The sequence below is a fragment of the Melopsittacus undulatus genome, chromosome 7 (assembly GCF_012275295.1).
Source record: "Melopsittacus undulatus isolate bMelUnd1 chromosome 7, bMelUnd1.mat.Z, whole genome shotgun sequence".
NCBI lineage: Eukaryota > Metazoa > Chordata > Aves > Psittaciformes > Psittaculidae > Melopsittacus > Melopsittacus undulatus.
In genome coordinates, this window is record NC_047533.1 from 73,226,009 (window position 1) to 73,252,973 (window position 26,965).

General features: G+C 54.5%; 1 protein-coding gene across 1 annotated transcript; it reads left to right on the forward strand.

The window, feature by feature from the left end:
- The first annotated feature begins 1,282 nt into the window (after positions 1-1,282).
- Positions 1,283-26,663, forward strand: LOC117436470 (hydrocephalus-inducing protein homolog). The gene is made up of 22 exons (XM_034064531.1): positions 1,283-1,298; positions 5,233-5,453; positions 7,120-7,239; positions 7,848-7,982; positions 8,533-8,732; positions 9,213-9,337; positions 10,808-11,009; positions 12,501-12,672; positions 15,670-15,769; positions 16,851-16,969; positions 17,336-17,488; positions 19,328-19,505; positions 19,988-20,118; positions 20,627-20,724; positions 21,768-21,904; positions 22,751-22,878; positions 24,415-24,471; positions 24,912-25,022; positions 25,188-25,346; positions 25,916-26,196; positions 26,371-26,590; positions 26,652-26,663. The coding sequence occupies exons 2-22, from the start codon at positions 5,247-5,249 to the stop codon at positions 26,661-26,663; spliced, it is 3,045 nt and encodes a 1,014-aa protein (XP_033920422.1). The 5' UTR covers positions 1,283-1,298; positions 5,233-5,246.
- Positions 26,664-26,965: the final 302 nt, after the last annotated feature.

The following is a 26,965-nucleotide window of genomic DNA, read 5'->3' on the forward strand; positions in this document are numbered from 1 at the left end:
ATAATAAGGGAAATAACAAGGGAAGAGAATACAGCTGCTCGTGAGGATCAATGTTTACAGATATGTAAAGGGTGGGTGTCAGAATGATGGTTTTTTTCAGTGATATCCAGTGATAGGACAAGGGGCAATGGGTGTAAACTGGAGCTTAGGAGGTTCCATGTGAACGTCAGGAAGAACTCCTTTACTGTGAGAGTGACAGAGCACTGGAAGAGGTTGCCCAGGGGGGTTGTGGAGTCTCCTCCACTGGAGATATTCAAGGCCCGCCTGGACAAGTTCCTGTGTGATGTACTCTAGGTTACCCTGCTCTTGCAGGGGGTTGGACTAGATGATCTTTTGAAGTCCCTTCCAACCCTTGGGATTCTGTGGAAAATGAAGATCTGCCCCTCTGCTCCCAGTGCCCAGAGGGGATGTGCTGGCAGTCAGCACGGAGGTCTCGATCCCATCAGAGCTGTAGGGTCTGACAGAACCTGCATGGCAGAGAGCAGAGGCTCTCGTAAGGGATGCACTGGCTGCCCTGTTTAAAAATCAAAGCCCTGGCTTGGGTTCCAGCCCAGGAGAGCCTCTGCACAGCTGTTGTTTGACAAAACTCCCAGTGTTTTTGGCCAAAGACTTTCAGGTACAAATGCAGTCAAATAGTTGACTAAGCAAAAGACAATCCAGTGGTCCATTCTTGAGCAGAGCAACGATTGCTTTGGGGTTTTGCTTGAGTTCAGACAGTTGTGGCTGTGACATGGTTGTAATGGGCCTGTGAAGGCACCTGCCCGGGGCAGGTAAAGCCACATTCATCTTTGCTTTTATTTCTTGGTGCCTGCTTCAGTTTGGAAGCTCGTTGCACAGCAGGGCTTGTGCCTGCAGCCTGCCCAGCACCTCTGAGCACAGCGTGCGTGCTGCAGGGAGCTGCCCCAGCTGCCTGTCAGCAGCAAGAGATGGGCCTGTCCCTCCAGCGCTTCCCAAGTGATAAATAACCCAAGCTGCTCCTTTCACAGCTTCTGAAGAGCCTGTGGGGCTTCGTAGGTGCTGGGGTTGTGGCCGGTGCTCCTGTGGGCTCAGGTTGAAAGGCAGGTCACGGGCTGGGCTTGTCCCCTCCCTGTGTCTCCTGGTCTGATCTTTCTCTCCCTTGCTTCAAATCACAGACCCACGTGCCGGTGTTTGAAGGTGCCCCGCAGGAGAAGTAGTAGCCCTGCTGTGGATGACCAGCTTGCTGCAAAGGCAGGAGCCCAGGAGCCCAGTCCTGCTGCAAATGGAGCTGCCAGGGGATGTCTGAAGCTGCAGATGCCAACCAAGCTGTGGTGGAGCAGGTAAAGCACGTGAGGGCTGTTGTTTGTCTTGCTCAGGAGAAGGTGGAGGGAAGGAGCGCTTGTGGCAGCTGGTCTGGTCCTTGGAGTTGACCATGGGAGGATCCTGCTGGGCTGTGGGTGCTCGGGTGTAAGTGTGGTTTGAAATGTGTGTGATGCCAGGAAGTAAAGAGCTGCCATGTGCTCAGGCTCTGAAGGAAGCTCTGTATCTTGGGGGAGGAGAGGAGGAGCCTGTACTCCCTAGGCTGTGGTGTGTCTTGGTGCTGGGTGGCATGGAGAAGGCCCCGGCAGGAGGGAGAGAAGAGCTGGGTGTGAGGGAAGAGAGACTGAGCCCTGCTCTGGCTGCATGACTTTGACTAAGCCCTGATCCTGCAGTGTGGGGGTACTGTAGGATGTTTCTGTCCTCAGTATCGTGGTGACTTTGATGGTTTTTAGCTGCCAGTGGAGACATGAGGCCAAGGCAGTTAGGATTAAGGCAGTGTCAGCCCCAGGAATGACTGTTGAACCATTCTGTAGCTCCTGCACAGTTATCAGTGCCCCTGACATCTGTCCCCTTTCCTGTTTAACCTGAGATGTGGTGCCAGTACCTTGCTGAATTGGGCCCGAACCTCCATCCTGAATGCGCCCATCTTTCTGTGCCCTGTCTCCTGGCAGTCACAGCCTCGGTTGCTGCCCTGCTCGTGTCAGAGATTGCCCCTGAACTGTGAGTAACTTCTTGAATGTTCTGAAATTTGCAGCAAGGCAGCTGCTGGGTTAAATGGTTTCACAGTGTGAAGGGAGCAGAAGAGCAAGGAGGCATTACACTTGTTGGGCCCAAGTTACTTCTGTTTTGTTTTAAAAAGTGATGGAGGGAAAACAGTTCCTCAGTTCAGATTTGACTGCACAGCTGACGTCAGGGTCTCCAAACTGGGGGTATTTGAAATGCTGTCTGGATTTAGGAAAGGAGGAGAGAAGCCTTTGCTTGAGCTCTCCAGTTGTCACCTGGATTCGTGGCTGGACATGATGCGGGACATGTTTTGGAGTGTTTCCACAGGCTGGCTGCCTGGAGAGCCAGTTAGCACTCGGGGCTCATCTCCTCCCTGGCTGGTTTGTAAACCCCCAGATGCTGAGTGTTGGTTTCAAAGTGAGGGCTCCACGTTCCCCACCAAGCAGACGTGAGGATTTGCTTTGCCTGTGGCCGAGAGTCTCATGGGAAGGTTTTGTTTCTGGCAAAGGCTGTGCTGAAAACGTGTGAGGCTCCTGGCAGCTGAGATGCCCCAGGAAGCTGGGTGGCCTTGGCTGGTGCGTGTGCCCGTGTGCGCAGGCTGATTGGGTACAAAGTGATGGATGGGTGCTCAGCAGGGACAGCAAGAGGGGTCACCCCAAAGGCAGCCTGGCCATGGCTCTGGTGTGAGTGAGCTCCTCCTGGGCCAGCAAAATAGGAATTAAATGGTTGCTTTGTAGTCAGTGTGGAAGCTTTTTTCTTTACTCCTGCAGCAGGGAAATGATTGGCTCATGTGCAGTGTATAAACCAATTGATCTGCCGCTCACGGAGCATGAACAACTGCTGCTGTAAGGTGCACTTTAATGGTGCTGCAGCCCTTCAGTGCGGGGCAGACATTGAAGGCGTAGGGGGGCTGCAGGGATCTGCAAGGCTGTAACTTTAGCAAGGCCCTGCAGTGGCCGTGGAAGCCAGCAGAGGAGAGACAAGGCGGCCGACAGTGATAGCGAGAGAGCTCAAGGCAGGAAGCAGCAGGGTCTCCACTCCAGGCTGGAGCTGGAGAAATCCCAGAGCCACAAGTGGTGGTGGCCTTGGTGTGGAAGTGGTGCGGGAGGGTGAGCACGTTCTTTCCGGGGGGTGTGGACCTCTCCTATTGTGACATAGAGGGAGCTGCTGCTGCTCAATGCACTGAGGCAGGAGCAGGCTTGAGCTACTGTCAGGCTCTGAGCTCTGCTTTGTGGAGGCGCTGGTGAAACCCTGCCCTAGCTGGCAAAGCCAGAGCGTTGAGGAGAGGGGCTGGGCAGCCCAGGTGCCAGCCCTGTCCTTTGGTGCCCAGGTTCCCCTGGCTGTTGGCAGCCCAGCAGCAGTTCCCTGCTGTGCTGGTGGGCAGCATCCCCACCGAGGCGGCTCCTGTCCCTCCAGCTGCCCACAGGTGCTGAGCAGCACGAGGGCATTGGGGAGCCAAGGCCCTGCGGGGAGGAATCCTCCAGGAGAAGCGTGAATCACCCGTGCTGAGGTAGCATCTGGCCCTGGGCAGGGAGGAGGCAGCTCCGTTGGCAGCAGGGATGGGGCAGTTGTGTGATAGCCGCAGGATTTAAACACCCCTGGGCTAAGAGCAGGGCTGGGCAGGTAGAAGGGCTTGAAGGGGCTGTGGAACTGCTGTGCGGCTTGCAGCGATGGTAGAGACTTGGAGCTAGGCTGTAGGTCCTGCAGCAAAGGGAGCCTTGTCTGTGTGAGGTGGGGAGCAGGGAGCCCCGGGGTGGTGGGCTGGAGGGGTGCTGTGTCCTGGGTGCTGGTTTGTCCTGCCCCTGCAGGGAGATGTGCCCGATTGCTCCGTTGTGCTCCTTTCCTGCTCCTCTGGGAGGCTGGTCCCTGCGGGCTCTGGGGCTGTGGAAGAGCCTTGCTCCAGGGCTCAGGGGAAGCTGCTGGGCTGGCCGGGCTGTGGAGGTTGGAAGCCCTCTGGAAATAAGCGTTGTGGGGGTGACGACAGGATTCGTTTCAAGTGAAGTGAAATCACAGTTTGGAGAATTGGGACGAATGAGGCAGTTAAGAGCCGGTAATAAACCCTGAAATCAGATGAATGTTGGATCATCCCCATGAGGTTTCTCCCCTGACAAGCAGTTCTTTCCAGCTTTAAAGGCCAGCTCTTGCTGCAGCAGGTCCTCCTGAGCAGAGGCAGTGCAGAGCTCTGGTGTTTGTTGCAAGAACAAAAGGAACCGGTAGCCTTGTTTCCTGAAGCTGCCAAGGGCCCAGCACCACAAACACCGTTTGTGCCGTGCTGTAGCTGTCTTGGGCATAAAGGCATGAAGTGATTGCCTTGCGTGCAGGGTGTGGGGGAGAGTCGAGGGGCAGGGAATGGCCATCTTTGCCTAGATGCTGCCTTGCTGTGTAGAGCAAGTGCACACAACAGAGGTGCTGTGGAACACAGGGAAGCAGGAGGGAATATCCTCCTGGATTTTCTTTAGATTTGTGGTAATTGCTCCTGTGCCTTTGATGGTTTCCTGCTTCTTTCCTGCTGTGGCAGCCTGGAATGGCTGTAGGGAGCCTCGAGTTTGGGTGTTACCAAGTGACAATGAGGGCATCCTTCTGCATGGAGAAGTGCTCTTGGGCAGTGGGGTGGTTTCCTGGCTGGAAGGAGCCGTTTTTGCCAGCTAATCTTTGTAACTTCAAGCAGGCAAAGTAGCCTTGAGAAACTCTGGTTCTTAACCAGAGTCTTGAGCTCTGTGCTGAGTTAGTTAGAAACATCAGCAGGCTCCTTGCAGAAAGGGTGAGAAGTGCCAGCAGCCCCTGGTGTGTCTCCGTGGCTGGTGGGACTGCACCCAGAGCAAAAGGCTGTTTTGGCTCAGGGGCTGTCTGTTGTGGGGTTTTACGTCTATGAATGGAGCCTAAATGTGGTCTAATGATGAGTGAGGGTGGGGAGGGCCTGCGTTCTGCGCTTAGGAAGGATGCCAGAGGCTGGAGACACGGCTGTGTCCTTTGGGTGTGCCAGGAATGGCGAGGCCCTGGCACAGATTGCCCAGAGAAGCTGTGGCTGCCCCATCCCTGGCAGTGTTGAAGGCCAGGTCGGATGGGCCTTGGAGCAAGCTGCTCTAGTGGAAGGTGTCTGTGGCCATGGCAGGGGGTTGGGAGTGGGTGAGTTTTAAGGGCCTTTCCCTAAGGTTGTGGGTTCCAGGCTTCCATGGGTGTGGGGTTTTAAGGTTCTGGGGTTGTGGATTGTCCAATTGTTGCTTCTTCCAGGTGAGCTCTGCGACATGGCCAGTGGCAAGACCCCCCGGCCCATGAGGTCCTCCAGAAGGGCGGATGGATTCCAGAGCAGAGTGGTAGCATCTCGTAATCCCAAGCTGGTCAGAGAGGCAGAAGAGTCTCTCAGCAGCAAGCAAAGGCTGGCGAGGCCTCGGGAGATGAGGCGGCCCCGGACTGCCCAGCTTCGGGACATGGGTGAAGTCTGCCATCAAAAGGTAGCCTTTCCCTGGCCTTTTCCTTGCTGTTTGACGTGCTATTTGAAGAGGGCACGTGCTTGTGGCTGACTTGCCTCCAGCTCACCCAAGCAGCTTGATGATTAGGTCCTGTTGTCATTTCCGACTGGTGGTGGTAGAGTTCTTTCTGCTGGGGGAAAGGCAAAACGTGTGTTTGCAGTGAGCCATTGAAGTCCTGATCTGCAGGAAGCCAATGGAACCTGTGCTGCAGTTGGTGGGTTTTGCTGGAGTTGAGCTACCATCGCTAAAGCACGCTACTGGGGGTAGGGCTGGGGCAGGACACAAGGGCAGGAGCTGCTATTTCTCATCCTGCTGTTCAAAGACCCACCTCTGGCTTTGTTGTAGTCAACTGCCACGTGCTTGGGGTCACAGGACTCCCTCAGTGGTGGCAGTAGTGGCCTTTGAAGGCTGAGGGCCTGTGGCAATTACTTAAGCTGTAAGAAACCCAATTGCGTCAATGCATGAATGGGTTGGAAGAAGGCGTGGGAGCCTTCCAGGGTGTTTGAGTTTTCAGGCTGCTGGATAGCCGGGGAATCGCCCTGGGCAGAGGAGAGTGGATGCACTTTCCCTGGATCAGTGCTCTCTTAGATGGATGTTTAAAGCTGCTTTTCTTGCAGGACTGCTCAGTGTAACAGCCAGTCCAGGTGGGTGGACGACTGAGGTAGGGCTGTTGAGCAGAAAGTTGCCAGCAAGTGAGCTGTAGCACATCAGTTCAGGGTTGTCCCAGACAGCACACGAGGTGGGAACACGTAAGACGGGTGCCCAAATAACTGGCAGTGCTACAGCTTCTGGCCTCAGCCTGACCGTGGCTTTTGTGGGGCAGCGGGAGACCTGCCTGTGTGTCTCGAGTGGCAGCAGTGCAGCTGGGAGAGGGGAGACCAAGCAGGGAGGAATTATCTCCAAGTAAAGCCTCTGCTGGGTCAGCATTTGTTCTTTGTGTGTACTTTTCAGAGCTGCTTCTGCAGTGCTGTTAAATAAACCAGCAGTAATAGAATCCAGTGAAGCAGCAACTTTAAAGCTCCTGGGGAGAGGGGATACGAATTGCAGCCTAGCTCAGGTTGCCCAGTAATGCTGGGGAAAGAGCTGAATTTCATCCCCATCCAGCATTCACCTCATTTATCTGTTTCCCAACTGCCCTGTTACTTTCTTGTTGGCCTTTCCTCCCTGGTACTGGTGTCTTCCGCCTGGTTTCTCGGCTCTCCATCAAAAAAAGATATGTGGGATGTGTGGGACTCAGTGTCGCTGTCCCAGAGGGAAGTTCACCTGCAACTTGTTTCCTGTGGAGGCTCATGGAAACTGCTGGGTTTTGCTTGCTCCCCGAGTGCTGGTGGCTGTTCCAGCAAGTGTCTGGAGTTGAGCGAGCAGCTTAGCAGAGGGCTCTGCTGGAGGTGAGCGCTGCTTTGCCTGTTGGAGAAGGCAACCTGCAGAAAGAGCCTCCAAAAGAGCTTCTTAGCTTGAGGCTGCTCAGCATGGTCCAGAACCCTTTGCTGAGCTGAGAGCAGAGGTGGGTGAGCTGCCATCTCCTAGCGTGAGCTGGGCAGATGTAGTCACCAAGAGACTGTATTTACTGGAGATGAGTGTGGGATCTTCCTTCGTTAATCTTTCTCCCAGCAGCTGAAGCTCTCTCTGCTCTGTCTTGCATCTGCAGTTCTCAGCCGTTGAGCGGGACCAGAGGTCGTTCCAGCCTTTCCCATCCGAGGTGGTGTTTGAGAACTACATTCCCCACCAGTTCTACATAGCGTCGCTAGCTCTGAGGAACAAAGACAGGGTAAGTGCTGGGCTGTGGAGGTTGAGCACTGGGCTGGAGGAGGAGAGCAGTGGAATTCACATGGTGTGCAGCAGAGCAAGTTCCCTGCTGCAGTGCAGCGCATGCAGAATAAAATGTCTCACCAGCGTTATTCTGCAAGATGGGGAAATGTTCCCATGCTGGGGATTCTGGTTTTGGCCGTGCACTGGTGGTATCTACCCAAAGGAGCTCTTTGAGCCAGCATGCTTCCCCTTGAAAGCCCTGGACTGATGGGATTGTCGAGGGCTGTGCAGTTCTTGCCTGCTGTCATGCTTTACCTCGAGTGTGCACCGTGTCCTGGTGGCTCTTTGGTCAGTCTTGGTTTCTGGCAGGCCATGTTTTCCTCTCTCAGCCTGTTCAGCCACCTGTGTGCAAGTGCCTGTCAAAGCACAGGGAAGAGCAGTGGAAAGAGGCTAGCTTAGCAGGAGCAGTTAAAGGGGATTCAAGTCCAGCCTTGTGTGTTCCGTGCGTGTACCTTCAGAGCTAAAAGTGTTTTGGGAAGGTGGTAAGGAGGCTGTCACGTGGCCTGTCCTGGTCCCTTCTCAAGTTTCCCCAAGTGACAAAATCATAGTTGTGTGTCTTTCGTGCAGGTTCCTCGTCTGCTGAACGTCATCCTGGGGAACTCTCCTTACTTTGAGTTGATCAGCCCAAGTGATGAGGACTATAAGGTAGCCCCGGGCACGTCTTCAACCTACCGCATCCTTTTCCGACCTGATGAGAACAAGGTGAGAGTGGAGGTCCTGAGAGATGATGCCTTGAGGGGAAGGTGAACCTGCAGGGCTGGATTCCAAAGCAGGCATCTGGTGTGGGTTTTGAAGAAGTGTCCTGGGTTCAGTGGGGTTGCACTGGATCTAGACCTGGGGGAGACTCTTTGCTGGTGCTGAAGGTTGTGCTCCCATAGGCTGGAGGCTCTTGCCTATTTCAGGCTCTTTTGTCCTTCAGTGGTGGAATATTTCATGGAATGTCTGTTGGCTTGAGGGCTGAGAGTCTGCTGCCTGTGCATGGCCTTTTACTCATCTTGTGTTTGCTGCTTAAATGTAGTTGAATAGTCTGTCCTATCCTCAAGCAGCATGCCTCTAGAAAACTACAGAGGATCTGCCCCATGGTCCCTGGCTGCCCCTGCTTGTGAAATAATCTGTAATGAAAGGCCATGAAGGTAAAAAGTGCAAGTACATTATCGAATGCTACTGTGAGAGTCACAGAAACCAGCAGCAGTTCTTCTGGCATGGGCATGGTGCTAAAGGCACTGTGCTGAGCTTGTTTCTTTCCCTGCAGGATTATTTTGAGGAGCTTATCATCATCACAGAGAGGGAGAAGTTCTTTGTGCCTATCCGAGCCATAGGTGCCCGAGCCAGCCTGGACTTCCCTGAGCAGCTGAACTTCTCTGAGTGTCCAGTCAGGTTCAGCACCCAGAAGACTCTGCTGGTGCGCAACGTGGGGAAGCGGGAGGCTTGCTACAGCATCACCACTCTGAGGTAAAGGAGCTCATCTCTTGTGCAAAACGCTGTTGTGTGGTCATGGAGTTGTAAACAGTGAGAAAAAGGAGGCAGAGCATGTGTTGAGAGCTCCTTGACAAGGGTTTTAAGAGTTCCCGAACTTCAGCAATGAACTATTTCAGTCCTGATTTGCAATAAAGAAATGAGAATCATTACAAAAGTTTAGGTGAGCTACACAAAAACCGTAGAATTGTGAGTAACTGGATGGCAGAGGTGACGAGCTGAGAAGTGTGTGCAGAGGATGGGGGCTGAGGTCATGTTATACCATGGGATCCTCTGCAGGGTTCTTCTGCATGGGATTCTTCAGCAGGGAGAGTCACCCGCTCTGTTTCTGATCCTGGATGCTCTGGTTTTCTTGTACCGCCTGTGGTTTGCTTGCTCCTTGCTTGCACAAGAGAGCTGAAGTGAACTAGACTGCAAAGTTAACGGAGGACCCAGATCTCTCTCTTTGTGTTGCAGCCCTTTCTCTGTGGATCCCTCCATTGGGACTCTTGGCGTTGGAGAAGCGATGCAAGTCACGGTGGAATTTCACCCACCAAAGACCGGTGTTTATACAAGTCCCATGATTGTTCACTATGACACAGGTAAGTGCTTGGTGCACCCTCGGTGTGTCCTTCCAAAGAGAGCAGTGTCTGCCATCATCGTCTGATGGCTTCATTGTCCTGTTGAATCCCTTCTGCAAGACTCCTTCACGCTGGGTAGAGCAAAGCTTCCATGCTGGCTGCCAGATATTGCTGTGCTGGAATATTTCAGCCTGTAACAAGGCAGCAGATCTTCGTAAGCACAGTGCACAGGGGGCAATGGGGAATATTCTGGGTGCTCCGTTGGGGAAGAAGGCATAGCAAGGAGCCTGATTGAAAAGGAGATGGCTTTTAACATGCGAGAGAGCTGTCTGAAGAGCCTGCAACTTGTCCCATGGAGCTCTGCTGACTGGTCATTGCTTTTCATCCCGATGTGTTGTGTTACAGTTCCTGGCAAGGCCTTTGAGGTAGAGACCCTCTTCTTGTGATGTGATGCACGGGTACAGTGGGTGCTCTGCCGAGAGCTGGGCCACGCTGAGGTCTTGTGACTGTGAGGAACAGTAAGTGTGGCAGCAGTAGCCATTAGGGTGCTCTGAGCTTTGCTGTAGCCTGGGAATGATTCTGTAGAACCCCCCTAGTGAGCAGCAGTTATTTAATGGTGAGGTTTAGGAAGAAGCTGCTGCTAGGGCTGGAGTCAGTAATGTGAGGGTGTAATGATGTCTGAAGGTAGGTGGTGAACAGGACCTTGGAGAAACCCTTGGGGATGGCTGTGCTGCTGTGCGTGTTGCTCCGATGCTGGAAGTCTCCAGCTTTCCAGCGGATACTTACTCTAGTGAAGGGACTCACTTATCCAGTGGTGAAGTGGTAACAGCAGCACGTTTGACAAGGGAGAATGTGCTGGCAGTGGTGAGGCACTTGGCTGTGACAGCAGCAGGAGCAAAAGAAGGAGTTGGCAGATGGATCCGAGGGCCCCATAGCACCCTGTTGAGTGCAGAGCTCAGCACAGAAGCTGCTCTGTACTTGCCATTGTTCTTTCTGCCCTTGTCCATTTCATTTCAAATGCTCCCGCTTGGTTTCTGAGATGAGAGCTATGGCCAATATTTGAGGAGCAGGAGATGAGGATGACACAAGAGTGGGGGCATCTCCTGCCTGCAGGAGAGCCTGGGAAAGCCATGACTGAGGTGGGCTCCTCAGCGTCACTGAGTGACTTGGATGTAGAATTCCCTGTGACCTGAGTGGGATGGCAGCCCAAAGGGCACCCGGGCACATCTGCAAAGTCTCACTGTAAATGCTGTCACCTTGGGGATAAATCTCCACTAACACCCCCCAAAATAAGGTGCCTAAGGTGGTGCCAGGACATCCTCATGCCATCTCATGTGCAGCTGTCAGGATACGATAAATGTCCTGATGTGGGGAACTGCTGATGCAGCTCAGAACTGCAGCTCTTTCTCCTGTTGCCTGCAGATTGCCCCGTTCCTTGTACTTCCATCAGCAAGTGAGATGAGCCAAGACTTTGCCTTTGCTTTGTTCCAGGTGAAGATGTTCACAAAAGCCTCTGTGGAACAGCTGTAAATGCTGACATCAGGCTTGACAAGAGCTCCTTGACAGTTGAGAAGACTTCCCTCACGCTGTCAAAGCAAAGTTCCCTGGTCATCCACAACCAGAGTGGCATCACGGCCCACTTTCAGTGGAAGCTTTTTGTTGATGAGGAAGAGGAGGAGCGGCAGAAGCTGAGGTTTGTTTGAGAGATTCCTCCCAGCAAGATAGATGCACCAGGGGAAAACTAACACACAGCCTCAGAGGGCTCTTGGGGCTTTTGAAGGGATTAGGGCAGACAGAGCCATGCACAGCATGGAGCTTAACCCTTGCCATTCCAGTCCCACCCGTGCTACAGCTGAGGATGATGTTTTGGGGAGAGAAGGTTGATTGCAATCACTGGCTTGCCTCAGAGGGCAAATTCACCTTTGGGAGCCGCAAACTATTGAGTTCAGAGCTGCGTGCACTGTGGAGGGTCCATGAGACTGAGGCAGGTGTCAGCACTCGGTACCTGGGACTGCACTGAGCAGTAGCACTGAAGAGCTGCAGGTGGCACAACTCTTATGATACTCAAGCAGTTTCTTCTTTGATAAGGTGTCAGGCTCCTTTTCCAGCCACACGCAGGATACAGTGCTCGGTTGGCCCAGAAGGTGGAGGCCGTCCTGCTGTAGGCTGGGGAATTGCCTTCCAGTGTCCTGTTTTCTGGCCCAAGGAGGTGTTTCTGGCTTTGCTCCTCGGCTGGGCAGATGTGGAGGGGGAGGGCTGTGCAGGGAAGGGAGGGCAGCCAGGACTTGGAAGTGCTTTTGGGCTTCAGCAACCTGTGTCCTGGTGGTGAGAGATGGGGCAGGTTCTTCCAGGGGTGCCTCTGGTGAAGCTTTGAAATTGCCATTTCAGGCAGCAGAGAAACACTGACAGCCTGGGGGGATGAACTGGAAATGAGACTTAAAAGCTTCTGTGACCTGGGGAATCCTTGTGCAACTTTTCAGGCTCCCAGTAAGGAGCAGCCACTGTGCAGCACTGCTCCCCTCTCATCTCCTGCTTGTGATCTCTAACCACTAGAATGATTTCTGCTGCAACCAGCAATAAAGGCAGAGGTTAACTGCATTGCATCTCTGCAGAGGAGGCCAAAATGAGGGAAAAGATGAGGTGGTTCAAGGCTCAGCATAGGGTTTGCATTCAGAGATGCTGACTTCTTTCCTGGGTGATGCTGGGCAAAGTCCCTTCCTCTCTTGGCACCTCTGTTTTCATGCACAGAAACCCGTTTGTGTCACTGAAGTGGTGGGATGCCAAACCCATTGGTTTGCTTTGGAAGTGCACCGGGATCCTCTGGCGCAAGGCAGTGCAGATACTGTCTCCTCATCCCTGTGGGTGCAAAAGGGAAGGGGAAAAGTGTGCTGCTGGTAACGTGCAGCTGAAACCTGGTTGCTTCTCCCCTCCCAGTGCAGGAGGCTTTTTCTTGAGGGCTGCCAGCTTTAAGAAACCTCTGATGAGCTTGTCAGTGAGGAGTAAAACTCGCTGCTGTGCTGGGAATAATGGGATCCATGGGGGAGCCTGTGTCTCAGGGTCAGCCCCGTGCTGAGCTGCTGCTCTTCCTCACCAAGTGCTTTGCTGGTCGTGCACGGACACGACAGGCTCTGCAAATCTGCTGCTTCTTCAATGATCTCCTTGGTTTGTCTCTCCCATGGCACAGGCTGCAGAGGCAGGAAGAGGACAAGCTGGTTGATGTTCCTAAGGAGCACGGGGTGGTCCCCCCTCTCAGAGAACACCCTTCCCTTCCCGTCTGCACCTCCCAGAACCAGGGGACAGAGGTGCAGGGAGACTCCACGCCTTTCTGCAGTGATATTTTCACCATTGTGCCCATGGTAAGTGATGGCTGAGAACCTCCCTTCCTGCTCCTCGTCCTTCTCCTCTCTGAATGAGGTCCCTTGGCAGATCCCACGTCAGCTGCTCCATGTGTCAAGAGAGGAGACATCAGGTTTCTGGTGAGGCTGGTGGCGCTTGTTGCAGAAAGCATTTCTGAGCAGCAGCAAGAGCCGACCCCAGGCTGGGCTCTGCTGCAAGGGCTGTGACTCAAGGGCACTTCATGAGTGTCCTCACAGTGTTCAGAGGTATCAGTTACTCTCTGTAAGGACACATTTCCACGTAGCGCATGGGGGTGAAGAAGGGACACTGGTGCACTGTTAGTTCACATCCTGACCTGCAGAATGAAATGATCTTCTGTGGAAAGGAGTCCAAATTGAGCCCAAGTTTAATCGGGGGGACAGCAATCCATTCCTAAAACCTGGATGTATACCACATCTGAGTGTCCCTTCCAGTGCCGTCTGTGAGCCTGGACACGAGGCTGGCAGGTTTAAACAAGCTTTTTGAGTTCTACTGCAGATAGGTAGAGAAAACTGCTCACTTTCCTGGTGATGCAAGCAAAACCCCCATGTCCTTCAATCAGCCAGAGCCGTTGCTGTGGGTATTCACATGGTCTGAGCTGAAGAATGGCTGCTATCTGAGCAGTGCAACATCCCTTCTCATCTTGGAGTGAAGCCTGGAATAATCCCAACCTCTTCTTTCTTTTCCAGTGGGTGAAACTAGTTTATGTTTTGATTTTGTTTTTGAGGAAGGGGCTGCTGTTCTCTTCTTGCTTGCTCCTGGAGCGCATGTAAGGCTGAGAGCCACCAGTGCCAGCACAAGTGCGGTCTCACAGCACTGTAGCTGGCAGCAGCATGATGTGAGCAAGAGACTGTGTCAGAGCAGCAGGGATATTGGGGAGAGTGGGAGCTGCTGAGCTGAGCCTTCAGAGCATCCTGTGGTGTGTGAGAGCTGGTTCTGGAGTGTGCCCCAGGGCTCCTGCTTCATTCCAGTTGCTGTGTCTCCACAATGAGCTTAAGCTGCTCTTGAGCTCCTGAGGTGCATTAAGGGGAGGTCTGGAATTGTGGCTGAGTCCTGTCCACATCAAGATGCGATGATGCAGAGATGTGAAGTGTAGCTTGGCCCCAAGCTGTGAGTGGAAACCTTTCCTAAATGGCCGTGTTCCTGTTACATGGTTTGCCCTAGGGCTGAATCAAAGCAGGCTCCTACAGGAGTCTCTCCCCTGCTGTCTTGTGCAGCGTTATCAGTCTCTTGATTTCCATGAATTCCATTCTTTATGGAACAATCCTTTTCCCATGGAGAGTCTTGCTCTTGAGCCTGTTAAGTGTTGGGTCAGTTCTCTTGGGATGGAGGCTATGAATGCAAGGCTCCAGTGGGGGTGCTGTATCAGGATTGTTCCTGAGAGCTGTGCTGATCCCTAGAAAAGGAGAAGCTTTAGTGCTAGCCCATAAGCTTTTTCCTCAGGTGCCTTAGAGAAGTCTAATCTGGCAGTGCCTTGGGACCCAGCAGCACCTTGGATGTATGGAGATGTGTCCCTTGTGAGGATCGTGGTGCCTCACTGGATGGCTTCCTGGTGCTTGGTGGCCAGCAAGGCATCATCCCTGGCAAGGGGGTGTGTGTGCTGCACCCTCCTCTGATTAGCTTGTAAAGGAAGCAATGGCACGTGCCCAAAGCTCTAAGCTCCCTCCTGCACTAGTTAAAGAGTGTGTACAGAATGATGGCAGCAGTCAGTGTGGTCTCGGTATGGAGCAAATCATGCCCCCAGGGCCTTGGGCACTCGCAGTAACCCTGCCGGGCTCTCCTTTGCACTCCTCAGTGTTTGAGATGCACCTTTGCAGTGTTCTCCAGGTTCTTGCTGAAGCTGTACTTTTTGGTGCAGTGGCAGCTCAGGGTTGTGATGTTGAGTTTGGGTTATCTGGGGCCGGGATCAACTGCAGAGTCAGACAGATGCCTTGAGGCACTGAGCCAGCTCCAGCTGCCCTAGCTAGAGGAATGGGGATGCAGGAATGGGAGGAGGCCGGGGCAGCAAGGGCTTTGTGTCATGGGCAGTGTCTCCTGTCCCACATGGGGACTTTGTGCAGGTTTTGAGAAGAATCCAAGTGACTTTACTCTTTCAGACTTTTGCAGTTACTGGCGGTTGGTGTTTGAAAGGGTTCTTCTCTGCCTGTCCTTGCCCGTGTTCTCCTGACTCAGAGCAGGTTGTGCATCAGGGAACTACTTGCAGCTGCAGGCCAATAACTTCCCATGTTGTAGCTCTTTAATTTTTGTGGGGCTGTCCTCTAAGCTGTCAGTGCTGTGTCAGTGGCAGAACCGTAGCTAGTAAATACTGATGCTGCAGGAGTGCTGGAGGCTCCAGTCAGTTCAAGGCTCTTCTGGACAAATTCCTGAGAATAGCCAAGAGCAGAGTGGAATCAGAGCCTGGCTGTGCTGATAGAAAAATGACTCTGTTCTTTTTATCTGCTTCCGTCAACTCAATATTGAATTCCTGTAGAGCATTATTACGGTTGCCAGAGGTGTAGCTACTTACGTCAAGTGTATTTGTAATGCTAGGGGCTGAAGGGCTGTACGAGGTGCCTTTGCTTAAGGCAGTTGGAGGAAGTGAGAGCCTATAGAAACCAGGGATGCCTGCTGAAATGTGTGACAAGGCTTCCTGGGCCTGAGCACCAGTGCCAGGATCCTGTGGGAGAGCAGCAGAGAGAGAAGAGCCTGAGGAAGCAGCAGACAGTTGCAGAAACTGGTAGCGTGGCCCAGACTTAAATCCCTGAGCCAGAGCTCAGTCTCTTCTGAGGGTAACAAAAGCCCCTTCCTGGTGCCAGTAAAGGCGAGGGACTTTGGGAGGTGTTTCTGCAGCTGCTTCCAAGCTCTCCTCTAAATTCTGTTGACAAGTGTTGCTTGCTCCTTGCTCTTTGCTGATGCTCTAAATAAAGGCTTACAGGGCTGTAGTGGCAACAAGAATGTGCTGTTTGAAGATAAATGGTTTGCTGTCACTTCTGTTTCAGGAGGGAGATATCTTGCCAAATTCTTCACTTGAAATCAATGTGATCTTTAAGCCCAAAGAAGCCAGAGTCTACCAAGAGGCAGCCTACTGTGACATCTCAGGTACAGCTCCTTCCTCCTGCTCCTGTTCCCACAGAGGAGGTACAAACACTCTTCCAGCCCACTGGGATCTCGTGTAGCTCTGGAGGGCTCAAGAGGACAGTGCTGGCACATGCTGCTGTCCCTGCGGTTCCCAGTGGTCTCCTGTCCGAGGCCAGGTCTCAGGATGCCTGGCTCTGGCTTCCTGACCCCAGACGAGACAAAGCAGTGAAGGAATAAGCTTTCCTGGCACGGGTTTGCCAGCATTTGCAACACACACAGCTTTAATGAAGGAGCACCAGGAGCCTGTAGACCATTTACCTCCAAGATGAGTCTTGGTTGCGTGGCTCTCTCCTCCTCCTGGTGCTGCTCGCCTTGTGTGCAGAGTAGAATGGGATGGCAGTGAGATCTCGTCCATAATTTGAGCCAGGATTCAGGCTTCAGTGGCTGAGAGCAGCTTTCAGAATGAAGATCTTGTGCTCTGTCATCTCTAGCAAATCTGAGGGAAAGAAGCCACCCTGGAGTTTGGCTGTAAGCCTTGAGGTCTCGGTTGCCTTTGCACCAAGGGCTGTGCATGTTAGCAGTACATGTCTGGCTTATGTGATCTGCTCAGTGAGAGGGCTGGTTTTCCAGGGCTGGAGGGATGAGACAAGGGGTGATGGGTTTGAGCTTAAACAGGGGAGATTTAGTTTAGATATCCAGAAGGAATTGTTTGCTGTGAGAGTGGTGAGGCACTGGAACAGGCTGCCCAAGGAAGTTGCTCCGTCCCTGGCAATGTTCAAGTTCAGGCTGAATGGGACTTGGAGCAGCCTGGTCTAGTGGAAGGTGTCACTGTCCATGGCAAGGGGCTGGAAGTGGATGATCTTGAGGTCCTTTCCAATGCAAACCATTCTGTGGTTCTCTGAGACACCATCCCAGGGGGTTGGTTAGAAATGAGAAACCAGCCCCAAGGCTGATCTCCTGAGGGACGAGATGGGTCCCGTATCTTCTCCTGGAGCATCTGGAGGTGGTTCCATGCAGGCCAGGGACTGGCAGCAGCACTGAGACAACCTGGAAAGTGCCGGGTAGCAGAAGGAATTGCGCTCACAGAGATTTCCCTCCACAGGCTGTGAGACCAGGCTGCCCCTGTGCATCAGCGGGGAAGGCGTCGGGCCCCAGGTGGAACTCAGCTGCGACCAGCTGAGCGTCGGGAAGGTGTTTGTTGGCTCAAGCCACAGCTGTGGGGTGAGCAGGACGGGTGGCAGAGCATGGGGTGGATCCGGATGGCTCGTGGGCAGCAGTGAGCCTGGTGGAGGTGTGGGATGGGTCTGAATCAAGTTGGTGGTGCTGAGCAGGTCCTTGCCACTGCAGGTCAAGTGGAGTGCTCTGTGTCAGGGGAATAAGGCCAGAGTGGCTCTGTTTGTGTGAAGTTATCCCTGCTTTGCATGAAAAAGCCCTGAGGCAGAACTTGTCCTGTTGTATTTGGCAGCAGCGCTCAGCATCTTCTGCCTTTTACAGATGTTAATTGCTGAAGTAGAAAAGAAGTGAGCCTTCAGTAAGTAAAGAGGATTCTTCATGTATTTCCATGTTGCTTTCTTGCTGCTGCTGCAGGTGCTCCTGCTCAACAGAGGAGTTCCTGAGGCTCCCTTCAGCGTGGTGTATCCGGAGAGAGCTCTGGACTCCTGCTACGAGGTGGCTCTGCGTGGGGAGGCCGCAGGCATCAGCTACCTCCTGGACACCACCGAGATCGACTGTGGGCTGCAGGTACCGCACGCTGCTCTTGTCAGAGCTCCTTGTCTCCAGCCATGACCGGTGGGCTGCTGCCCTCCGGGTCGAGGGCTCTCCCCCCTTCCCAGCTGCTCTGCTGGCTCTGTGGCTCGGAAGTCCAGCGTTTGGGTGATAGCTCCAAGCTGGTGTTTAATGGCCATCTCCAGCCCAGCCCAAAGCTGGGAATCCCTCCTCTTGGAGGGAACTACCGCTGCCTCCTGGGGCAGGCAGGATCCCAGTGGTGATCTCCAGAGGGATGTGTCCCTCAGATGTCCATCTGCTGATGGGCTCCTAAAGCCAGAGGTGCAAGGAGGTGCTCTCTTTTAATGCTCCTGATTCATCGGCCAAGGAGGCAGCTGACTTGGGCTTGCAGTCACTGTAGCTGGATAGAGTGTCCCAGAATAACCCTCACTGTACTTCTTTCCAGTTACAACCCCACAGCTGTTTCCAGCTGTTGGCCATGTGTGTGTTGCCCTGTTTGTCTCCCTTTTGGCTTGTATTTTGCCCACAAATACTTGTGTGCAGGTGCCTTTTCTCCTGAAATGCCTCAGTGCCTCCTCCTGTGTTTCAGCTCGCTGTTGGGTGACACCTTCAAGTGCAGAGGGCTTGTGTCCCCTACTTGGTTTCTTCCTGATCTTTCCATGGTTGTAATTGCACCTCTGCTACAAATACCTGTCCCTGTGTAGGGCTCAGAGGTACCCTGCAGTCGCAGGTTGTCCGGGTTAACCCAGAGAGCCCAGTGCCCATCTCTCCTGTGCGCTCCCTGCTTCTGGGCTGTGTTCCTTTGCTTTCGACCCAATGGAAGAGGAATGAAACTGTGAGCAGCAGACGTGTGCCTGTAACTTCCTGCTCTTCTGTCCTCTCCTCAGGTGTTTAACAAAGTCTCGGAAGCAGCAGTGACCCTGCAGAACAGTGGGAAGCTGGGATTTGCCTTTGTGGTGCTGAGCCCCGGCACAGGCACTGCAGCCAGCCCTCTGCCTGGCGTGCCCCTGGTCGTGCCCAGCATGGTGAGTAGCACAAGGGCTTCACCCGGCCTGTGTCAGGCTGCCCAGGAGAGAGTTTTGGGGGAAAATAGGGGGAATGAGCATACAACCCCCGTCCAAAACCAGGCAGGAGAGACGGGGCTGTGAGCGATTGCTGCAGAGGCAGAGGAGGTGCATCGAGCACAATCCTAATGGAGCCCCTGACTGGCCTTGGCCGCTGCTGGCTCTGCTGTACTACAGCAACCAGCAGTGGGAGGCACGAGTGGTTGCGGGAGCTCTTTGGAGCTGAGTGCTGAGCTCTCTGGTTGTGCCATCACTGGAGCATCACTCCATCCCAGTTGTCATCCTGCCTGGGTGTCTTAGAGCTGGAGCAGTGTTCCTGCCTTGGTGCCCTTTTGCAATGGGAAGAGGAAGCAAAGGGCCGAGTGGCTTCCACCTTCCTCAGTGCTTGTCCGTCTGAGGGATGACACGCTGATGTCCTCTCCTGCAAGCTGCTGCCAGGAGCTGCTGGCCCTGCTGGAAGCGCAGGCCCTTCAGTGCTCTTCCAGAGCAGCTGGTGAAAGAGCTTTGGTTTGTTGTGCCTGGCTCTGGCTAGCAGAGGGTAAACCCTGTCAGCAGAAGAGCTGTGCTCATGCTGAGCAGAGGGCAGCCTTGCGAGGCCTCTGAAGGACATACTGCATCTTGGTGTAGGAGACTCGGGCGTTTGGGTACAAGAAAGCTGGAGGTGGTGATGTCTGATGTTTCCTTATGTATGAGAAGCTGTCTTGTGTCCTCAGCGTGTCTGTGGTGTGAGCCATCCCTCCACTGAGTCCTCTTTGGTACACTACCTCCCTCCGTCTTCTGTGCCCCGCAGGGTTACATTGAACCTGGCAAGCAGCAAGTGCTGAAAGTCTATTACCTGCCAGGAGTGCCTGGAGTCTTCTGCAGGGCTTTCCAGATCCAAGTGGGTCACCTGGAGCCAGAAAAAGTCTGCCTGAAAGGAGAAGGGACCTTTCCCAGGATCCACTTGGACCTGCCCAGGAACATCAAAGGTGAGCACTGCCTGTCTGCTCGCCAGGAAGGTCACCTGGCTTTCCCCCATGCCATATGCCCATAGGGCAGCTCACGGGCACCTGCGCCAGGCCTGGAGGTTTCAGGGCTGTCAGGCAAACTCAGCCCTCTGGTTGCTTCCTTGGTCTCTGGCAGACGAGCCCGTGTGGCTTTGCCGCAGGAACCATCCTGCACAGCTTGCCAGCATATGGCAGAGGTCTGGGAAGATGAGGGCTGGGCAGAAAAGCACAGGGAAGCTGCAAGAGAGGCTGGCAGGGATTTTGACAGGGTTGGGTTTGCATCACGTTGTGGGGCTGAGATGCTCCTGTGTGGCGAGAAAGACGGCTGGGGGTGAGAAGCAGCAGGATCGCCTTTCCCTCCATTGCTGGAGCAGTTTGTGTCTGCATGTTGGGGGAATGGGGCTTCCCGTCTTCCATGGGATTTGTGCTGCCCCACTGCTATTGGTGGTGTTCTGTGCTTTCAGGCAACGCCAAATATGAGAAGATCCTCCAAAAGGCCCAAGAAAAGCTGGACAAAGGCAGCCAGAGAGACGAGGCCATTGCTCTGGGGGAGGCTGTGGCAGCCGAGCCCTGCATGGACGACTCGGGCACCATGGTGAGTAGAGCTGCTGCCCTGTCCCACACGTGCCACCCTCCTGCGTGTCACTGGAGCCCCTGCGCCCCACGGCCCTGTGCCCAGGGCTCTGCTGGCACTGGGTGCCTCCCTGCACAGCCCTGGCCACGGACTGTGTCAGCTCAGCGTGCCCCATGGGCTGCCCACCTCTGGGAGTTGTCCCTCCTGGAGATGCACCAGCTCCTGACTACCCCAGGAGATGCTAAGGGCTGTGCTCAAGCAGTTGGGTTTATGGTGCTCTGAAGGACATTCAGGTCGGTGCTGGGGGTTTTGTTGCTCACCGGCCAAGCCCTGCCAGCTTTACAGAGTGTAAAGCAGCAGCCTGAATGCACCCTGAGGCTGTGCTGTGTTGTGGATCTCCGAGAGGCTCCAGCTCTCTCATGATTTCCTTTCCAGGAGAGCTTTTGTCCAAGCTGCTTTGGCACTAACTGGGGGCAGGGACATACTTGGAGCTTTGGAAGGTTTCTGGCTTGTCTGTCCATCTGTCCAGATCAGCTTTGATAACTGGGCAGGAAGAGACACTGGAGTTCATTTCTTTGGAGCTATGATCCTGCCTGAGAGAGCAGGAAGTGTCCCAGACACTGAGCAGTGAGACAGAATGACTCCATCGCCTCTCTCAACAAGAGCAGGGTGGGATCCTCCACCTGAGACAAGCTTGTGCCTTGGGAAGGACCTTTGCTAAGCAGCCCCTGTCTTTACTTTCCTCAGTGGGATGCTCAGCTGCAGATGCAGATGGAGGAGATGCTGATGGAGGAACATGCCGTGGAGCAGCAGAAAGCTCTCAGCTCCCGTCCCCCAGAGGACACTGCCTTTCACCAGCGTGTCCATCGGAGGCTTCTCAAGTTAGTAGGGAGTCCTGTAGCCTGTGTGCAGGGGCCCCGAGGGTAACAGCCAGCAGTGCAGGCCTGCTCCTGAGAGCTCCTTGTGTCTCAGAGCTGGGAACAGCTGCAGACTTCAGAAGGGGCCTGATGCTGAGAGCTATGATGTGCTCCCTGTGGGCAGCTCGGTGTCCTTGCTTGCACAGTGCTCCCCTGAGCTCTGGAGGTGCTCCCCTCCCCACAGTTGGTGGGTTCTGTTCTCAGAGCTGAGGGGTGCAGACGAGCAAGCCCTTGCAGACAGCACAGGCACCAGCCCTGCTGACCAGCTCTGAAAGGGGCATCTCAAAGCTGACGTCTTTGTGCCAAGAAACAGACCCCCCTAAGCAGGAAGAGCAGGGAATGGTCCAGATCCCTTATGCACTTTTCCAAGTGGGATTGCCTGCCAAAGGCCTCTGCCAGGAAATGCTATGACAAGGTCCTGAAGCAGTTTCAGGCTTGGGCTGGACACCAGCTTAGCAGTTTGATTGAGATCAGTGGAGATGCAGTGGACTTCTCTGCAATGGCTTTTTGCAGCATAGGAACTGTGTCCAGTACCCACTTTAAAGTCACTCGAAGATCCCATTGGTGGCTGATAAATCCTAGGCCCTGCACTCCCCATGACTTAGCCAAGTGTTATTACTGGGTACTCAGGCCTTGGGTTTCCTGGGCTTGGCTTGAGCTTTCAGAGCAGTGAATACAGAATTATCCACTCCATTTGCTTCTCCAGCCCACGCCATGCTGGGGTTTACAGAGTGTCCTTACTCCTCCTTTCAGAGCTGAGCTGCCCGAATACATCCTGGACCTTGGCTATGTTGTTCCCGGTGACATCCACACACACACGGTGAAGATCACCAACACCGGGCACTTCCCCGCATCTTTCCGTGTCGATGGATATGTCCTGTATAACACAGGTAACCCATGGTGGAGAGGCTTCACGGGGGCTTGAAGGAGCTATCTCTGACACATCAGCTGAAGCCATTGGTCATGGGGAGATTTGAGTACTTCCTTGGACAGCTTTTTCCTCCTTAGTACCCCCGTGCTGGGTGCCCTGTTCAAGAGCCTGACTTGTGGCGAGCAGTGCCCAGAGACCTGCTCTGCCTGTGGCTGCCCTAAAATCTGATTGCAGGGGCCAGAAGGGCTGATCACCTTGATCGCCTCTCAGCATCTTCTGCTCTTGGCTCCCGTGAGCATCATCCCAGTTTCTTTGTGCACTCTGAGGGTTTATGTTGCAAACAGATGGACCCTCTGTGGTTCGGAAGTGCTTTGTTTAGAGTTCATAGTGCCAGAGCACTTCTGCTCAGCCTTTATTGACCGGCCTGTGGGATCCTCTGCTCTATGGAAACAGGCTTCCCAAAGAGGCCTTGAGGTAAGGCTGCAGCTCCACCACATGGTGACTGCTGTCTTTGCGGGGTGGCCAGTCTCTTCTAAGCCGCTGTCCAGGGAACACCCCAGCATTTGGTATCTTAGGTGGCAATTCTCCTTTGGAGAGGTCTATGCATCCTTCCCTGAGACGCCTGATGAAGGAATTGCTGGAGTTCCTCAAGCAATGTGATTTCTTTTTACTATGTAACCCCTGGATTCTGGCTGTGAAAGTCCTTTTGCTTTGGGCAGTGCCAAAGGGAGAAGAGCAGCTTCTCTGGAGATGCAAAGGGGTCTTTCCCAGAGCTGCCAGCCAGGACACCCCTGTGGCCTTAGCGTGCTTCTGAGCCATTTCCTGTTGCTTGCATATCTCAGCTGCTTTATTTTGCTGTGTTCAGGCTTCAGCGTGTGCCTGCAGCGTGTGAAGCGCCTGCCGTCCTGTGAGAGCAAGACATTTGAAGTGTGCTTCGACCCACAAAGTGCCAACCTGCCCGTGGGAAAAGTGGATGTGCTCCTGCCCATCAAGGTACTCCAGCTTCTGGGGCAGGCAGCAGGTTGGGCACAGCAGCGAGTATCGGGTGGGCTCTCAACTGGATGCTCTGTCCTTCTCTAGGTCAGAGGAGGTCCCACAATCCAGGTCCGCCTCCGTGCCATGGTGGCTGAGCCGTCCCTCTGCGTGTCCAGGGACAGGCTGGAGTTCTCTGCTGTCCAGTGTGGGCAGTGCCAGGAAGAAACCATCCAGCTCCACAACACGTTCCAGGTCCCCTGTAAATGGTCCATCAGCATGACTGATCCTGTTGAGGAGGTAAAGCACAGACAACGTGTAACACACGACTTCTCAGTTGGGTTCTCTTTGCCTTTCGTGCCTTTTGTGCCCCTCTGGCTGCCTGAGCACTTGGGCTGCAGCTCGCTTGAGGAAGCTTTTGAGGGTACAGAGCAAGGCTGGTTCACCTGGGCCTGTTCACTAGCTGATGCTTCACTTCTCTGCCGTCTTCACCCATTCCTCCTCTGAGGACACTGCCTCCCCATCTGCCTGCCCTGCCAGCATGTTTGCCCTCCAGTTCTAGGCAGTGGTGGCCACGTCTGGGTGGGATGAAGGTGCTTCCTGCACCGTGCCAGCATCTCGGAGCACTGCAGGAACCGAGGGTCTGTCCTCACAGACCAAGGAGACCTCACGCCACTGGTTTGTGTGCGCAGGTGGACAAACATCTGCCAGGGAGCGAGCACCAGAAGCTGCTGGAGGAGATGAAGTCTGTGCCCTGTGGCTTTGAGGTGCTGCCCTCAGCTGGAAGCCTCGCTCCAGGACAGCAGTGCCACGTCCAAGTCCGTTTTTCACCCACGGAAGAGGTGAGATTGGTGGGTGTCACGCCAGGAGGTCTGGCAGGGCAGTGTGGTAAGGGGAGACCAGCCCAGGGAGCGGGGGATGAGCTCTGCCTCCACGTGGAGCTTCCTGCGCCTCAGTTTCCCCTGCACGTTCCCACGCAGTTCAGGAGTCAGCTTAAATGATGGAGCATTCCCAAAGGCAGTTTGCATGTGGCCACCGTGACTTGGAAACTGGTAGCGTGTGACAGGATGGACACAAGTGCTTCCGTGCCTGGGGACAGTCCCAAGGATCTCAATTGCTCATGGAGATTTCAGTGTCTCGTGTCTGGCTTTGACCAGAGGCAAGCACTGAGCAGAGAAGATGATCCTTATTTGTGTCCAGTGAGAGCTCAGGTGCCTCTTGCACACAGCTGATGTTTGCCTGGTGCTGCGGTGCCAGGACTGTGTCTGAGGAAGCAGACCTTTCTCATGAGCGTTGTGCTCCCCCATGCCCAGGTGAAAACCTCTGATAGCCCATTTTAGATCCACCTGGGAGCCAACTGTCCAGTTATGCTCCAGAGCAGGACTCGCTTCAGTTCCTGAGAGCCATGCAGATGCTGCAGCCCCTGCTCTAAGTAAATACCTGTTTTGGGTTCAGCTTGGAGGTGCTGACAAGACCCCTGACCCTGGGCGATTGTTGACTTGGAGGTGCTGTCAGCTGGGGCTTCACGGAAGAGCTTTCTGTGCTGCTTCTTTGCAGAAGTGCTACCGGGGCGAGCTGCAGATCCAGGTTTGCCAGAGCAGCCAACGCCTGCAGGTGCCGGTCTTGGGACGTGGTCTGGAGCCACGGCTGGAGTCCATCCCCGCAGAGCTGGAGCTGGGACCGCTGCTGCCCCAGAGCCATGGGGAAGAGGGGACAGTGGTGGTGAAGAAGCCCTGTGAGGTTTACTCAGTGCAGTTTGAGCAGCAGCACCTTGCTGAGGAGCAGGTGAGGGGGAAGGTCTGTGCACACTCTGTAGATTCCCAGCGCTCCAGCATGGCCAGGCTTGTGCAGGGAGACGGGGGCAGTGCGCAGGGCAAATCCTGGTGGCCTTCCAGGGTTAGCCAGCTCTGCTGGCAGGCTGCAGAGGGACTTGGATAATCCCTGCCCCTGGGGGGAAGGAATGTGGGAGGGGATGGCTCGGCTGGGGAGCCTGCTCACATGGTGAAGGTCAAGAAACTCATCCTGCCTATGGTTTCTCTTCCTTCTGTGCACAGCCCCTACGGACACTGAAAAATGACAACAGCCCCAACAGCTTGTTGCTGCCTCCGTGTGCCCCAGGAGAGAAGCTGAATGCTGAGGCCCAAGGAAGGGGCATAAAAATGAAGGTGAGATGAAATCTAAAGGCTAAAACTCCAGGTGGCAACCGGCAGGGTTTTCTCATTTCCTCCTCTCTTCCCCAGCCTCCCATGGTTTGGGTTTCTGCCACTAGAGTGGCAGAAAGCCTTTTCTCCTTCTTTCCTTTGGCTTGATATCAATCCCTACCGCCTCAGGTTGACGTTGTGGATCCACCAGGAAAGGTGGTGAAGCTGGGAAACATCTGCATTGGACAGACGGTGAAGAAGATGGTCACTGTAGCCAACAAGAGTGCAGCCCCTCTCACCTTTAAGCTGAGGGTCACGTCCACCGTGCCAGAGTTGCAGGAAGCTGGGGTAAGGCCCGTTCCTTCTCTGCAGAGCACTTTGGTGTGCCTGCAGGGAGCGCTGAGCTGCTGTGGGTGGGAGCTAGTAGGTAATGACTCAGGTGTGGGCTGCCCTGGCTGCCTGTGCCTGCCCTGTCCTCCCTGCTGGCACTGCTCTGGCAGCAGATGCCTGCAGTGCGAATGCTTCAGCTGAGCTGGGTGCCAGGACTCCCCGAGAGCCAGAAGTGAGAAGGCAGCACAATTCCTCTAGCCTGTTTTAGACACATCCATCAGGATGCAGCCATGTGTTTTAGATCTGGAAAGGTGAGGGAGGTGAATCTTGAAAGAGGGAGAGTTGCAGCTCTGTTGGAACGTATGTGAAAGCTTTAGAAGACAGAGTTGACCTCGCCGTGACCAGGTGGACACATGGTAGAAAACACCTTTGGTATTCCCTAGGAATGCCTAGGAGGGAATGAGTGGGACTGGGGCAGTGCTGGTGGGGACAGAAGAGGAATTGGAAGCCTCTTCCCTGAGTGTGGTGAGGGAGGCTCCACAGCTCGCTTGCCAGATGAAATAGTCTCCACTCGTTTCTTCGGGTAGGTTCTGTGCTTGAAGCCCAGCAAGGATCTAAAGCTGAAGGGCAGAGGAGACACCTGCAAAGTGGAGGTGACCTTCTCCCCGAAGCGCCGCATGCAGCCGTTCAGCGGGGAAGTGCTGCTGGAGTGCCGCGGGCTGGTGCGCTCCCTCTGTGTGGTGCGGGGCTCCTGCCAGGGCAGCCTCGTGAGCCTGGACCAGGACCAGCTCAGCTTTGGAGCCGTGGTGCAGCAGAGCTACACGTGCCGGCGCGTCGTCATGCGGAACGCGGGCGACACGAGAGTCAGGTAAAGCAGTAGGTCCTGCCCAGCCTGAAGCCTTATCGCCAGGTGGCTCAGTCAGGCCTGAGATGTGGTGGGAAAGCCCACAAGAGACTTGCAGCCTCACACTGAGGCTTACACTGCCTTCACAGCTCCCTGTGGCTAATCCTTCTTTCCTGTCCTTGTGCTTTCCTCGGCAAGGTTTATGTGGGACGTGGAGAGCTTCAAGCCAGACTTTTCCATCAGCCCCACAAAGGGTTACATCAGCCCAGGGATGGATGTCCCCTTGGTTGTGACCTTCCGCCCCTCGAAGCTGAGCCAGGCTGTCCAGTACGAGGGGCTGCGGTGCTTCATCCAGGGCAGTGAGGCGCTGTGGCTTACGCTGGCAGGATCCTGCGTGGAGGACCCTGGCCTCAAAGAGGTAACGCAGCAGGGACAGGATGGGCCCCTGGACCCCAGCATCTGCACCACATCTCTCCCAGGGCAGGAACTGAAGGACACTTGTGAGCACAGACTCGCTGGTGCTGGGGTATCCCAGAGAGAAAGTGCTGGGCAGGATTGCCAGAATTCCTGAGCCCTGTCATTGCCTTTCTCCCCTGTTCAAGGTGCTGCTCCTCCAGTGAGCAGCTCAGCTGTCCTGGCTCTGCACTCTAGCACCCGTGCCATGGGAACACCCTGCCGGGCTCTTCTGAGACCCTCCTCACAGAGCCACCTCACTGTATCCCAGCACTGCACCTGCAGCCACACTTCTCCCCCCTGCTGGGCCAGGGGAGGGCATTCAGCAGTAGGAAGGGGC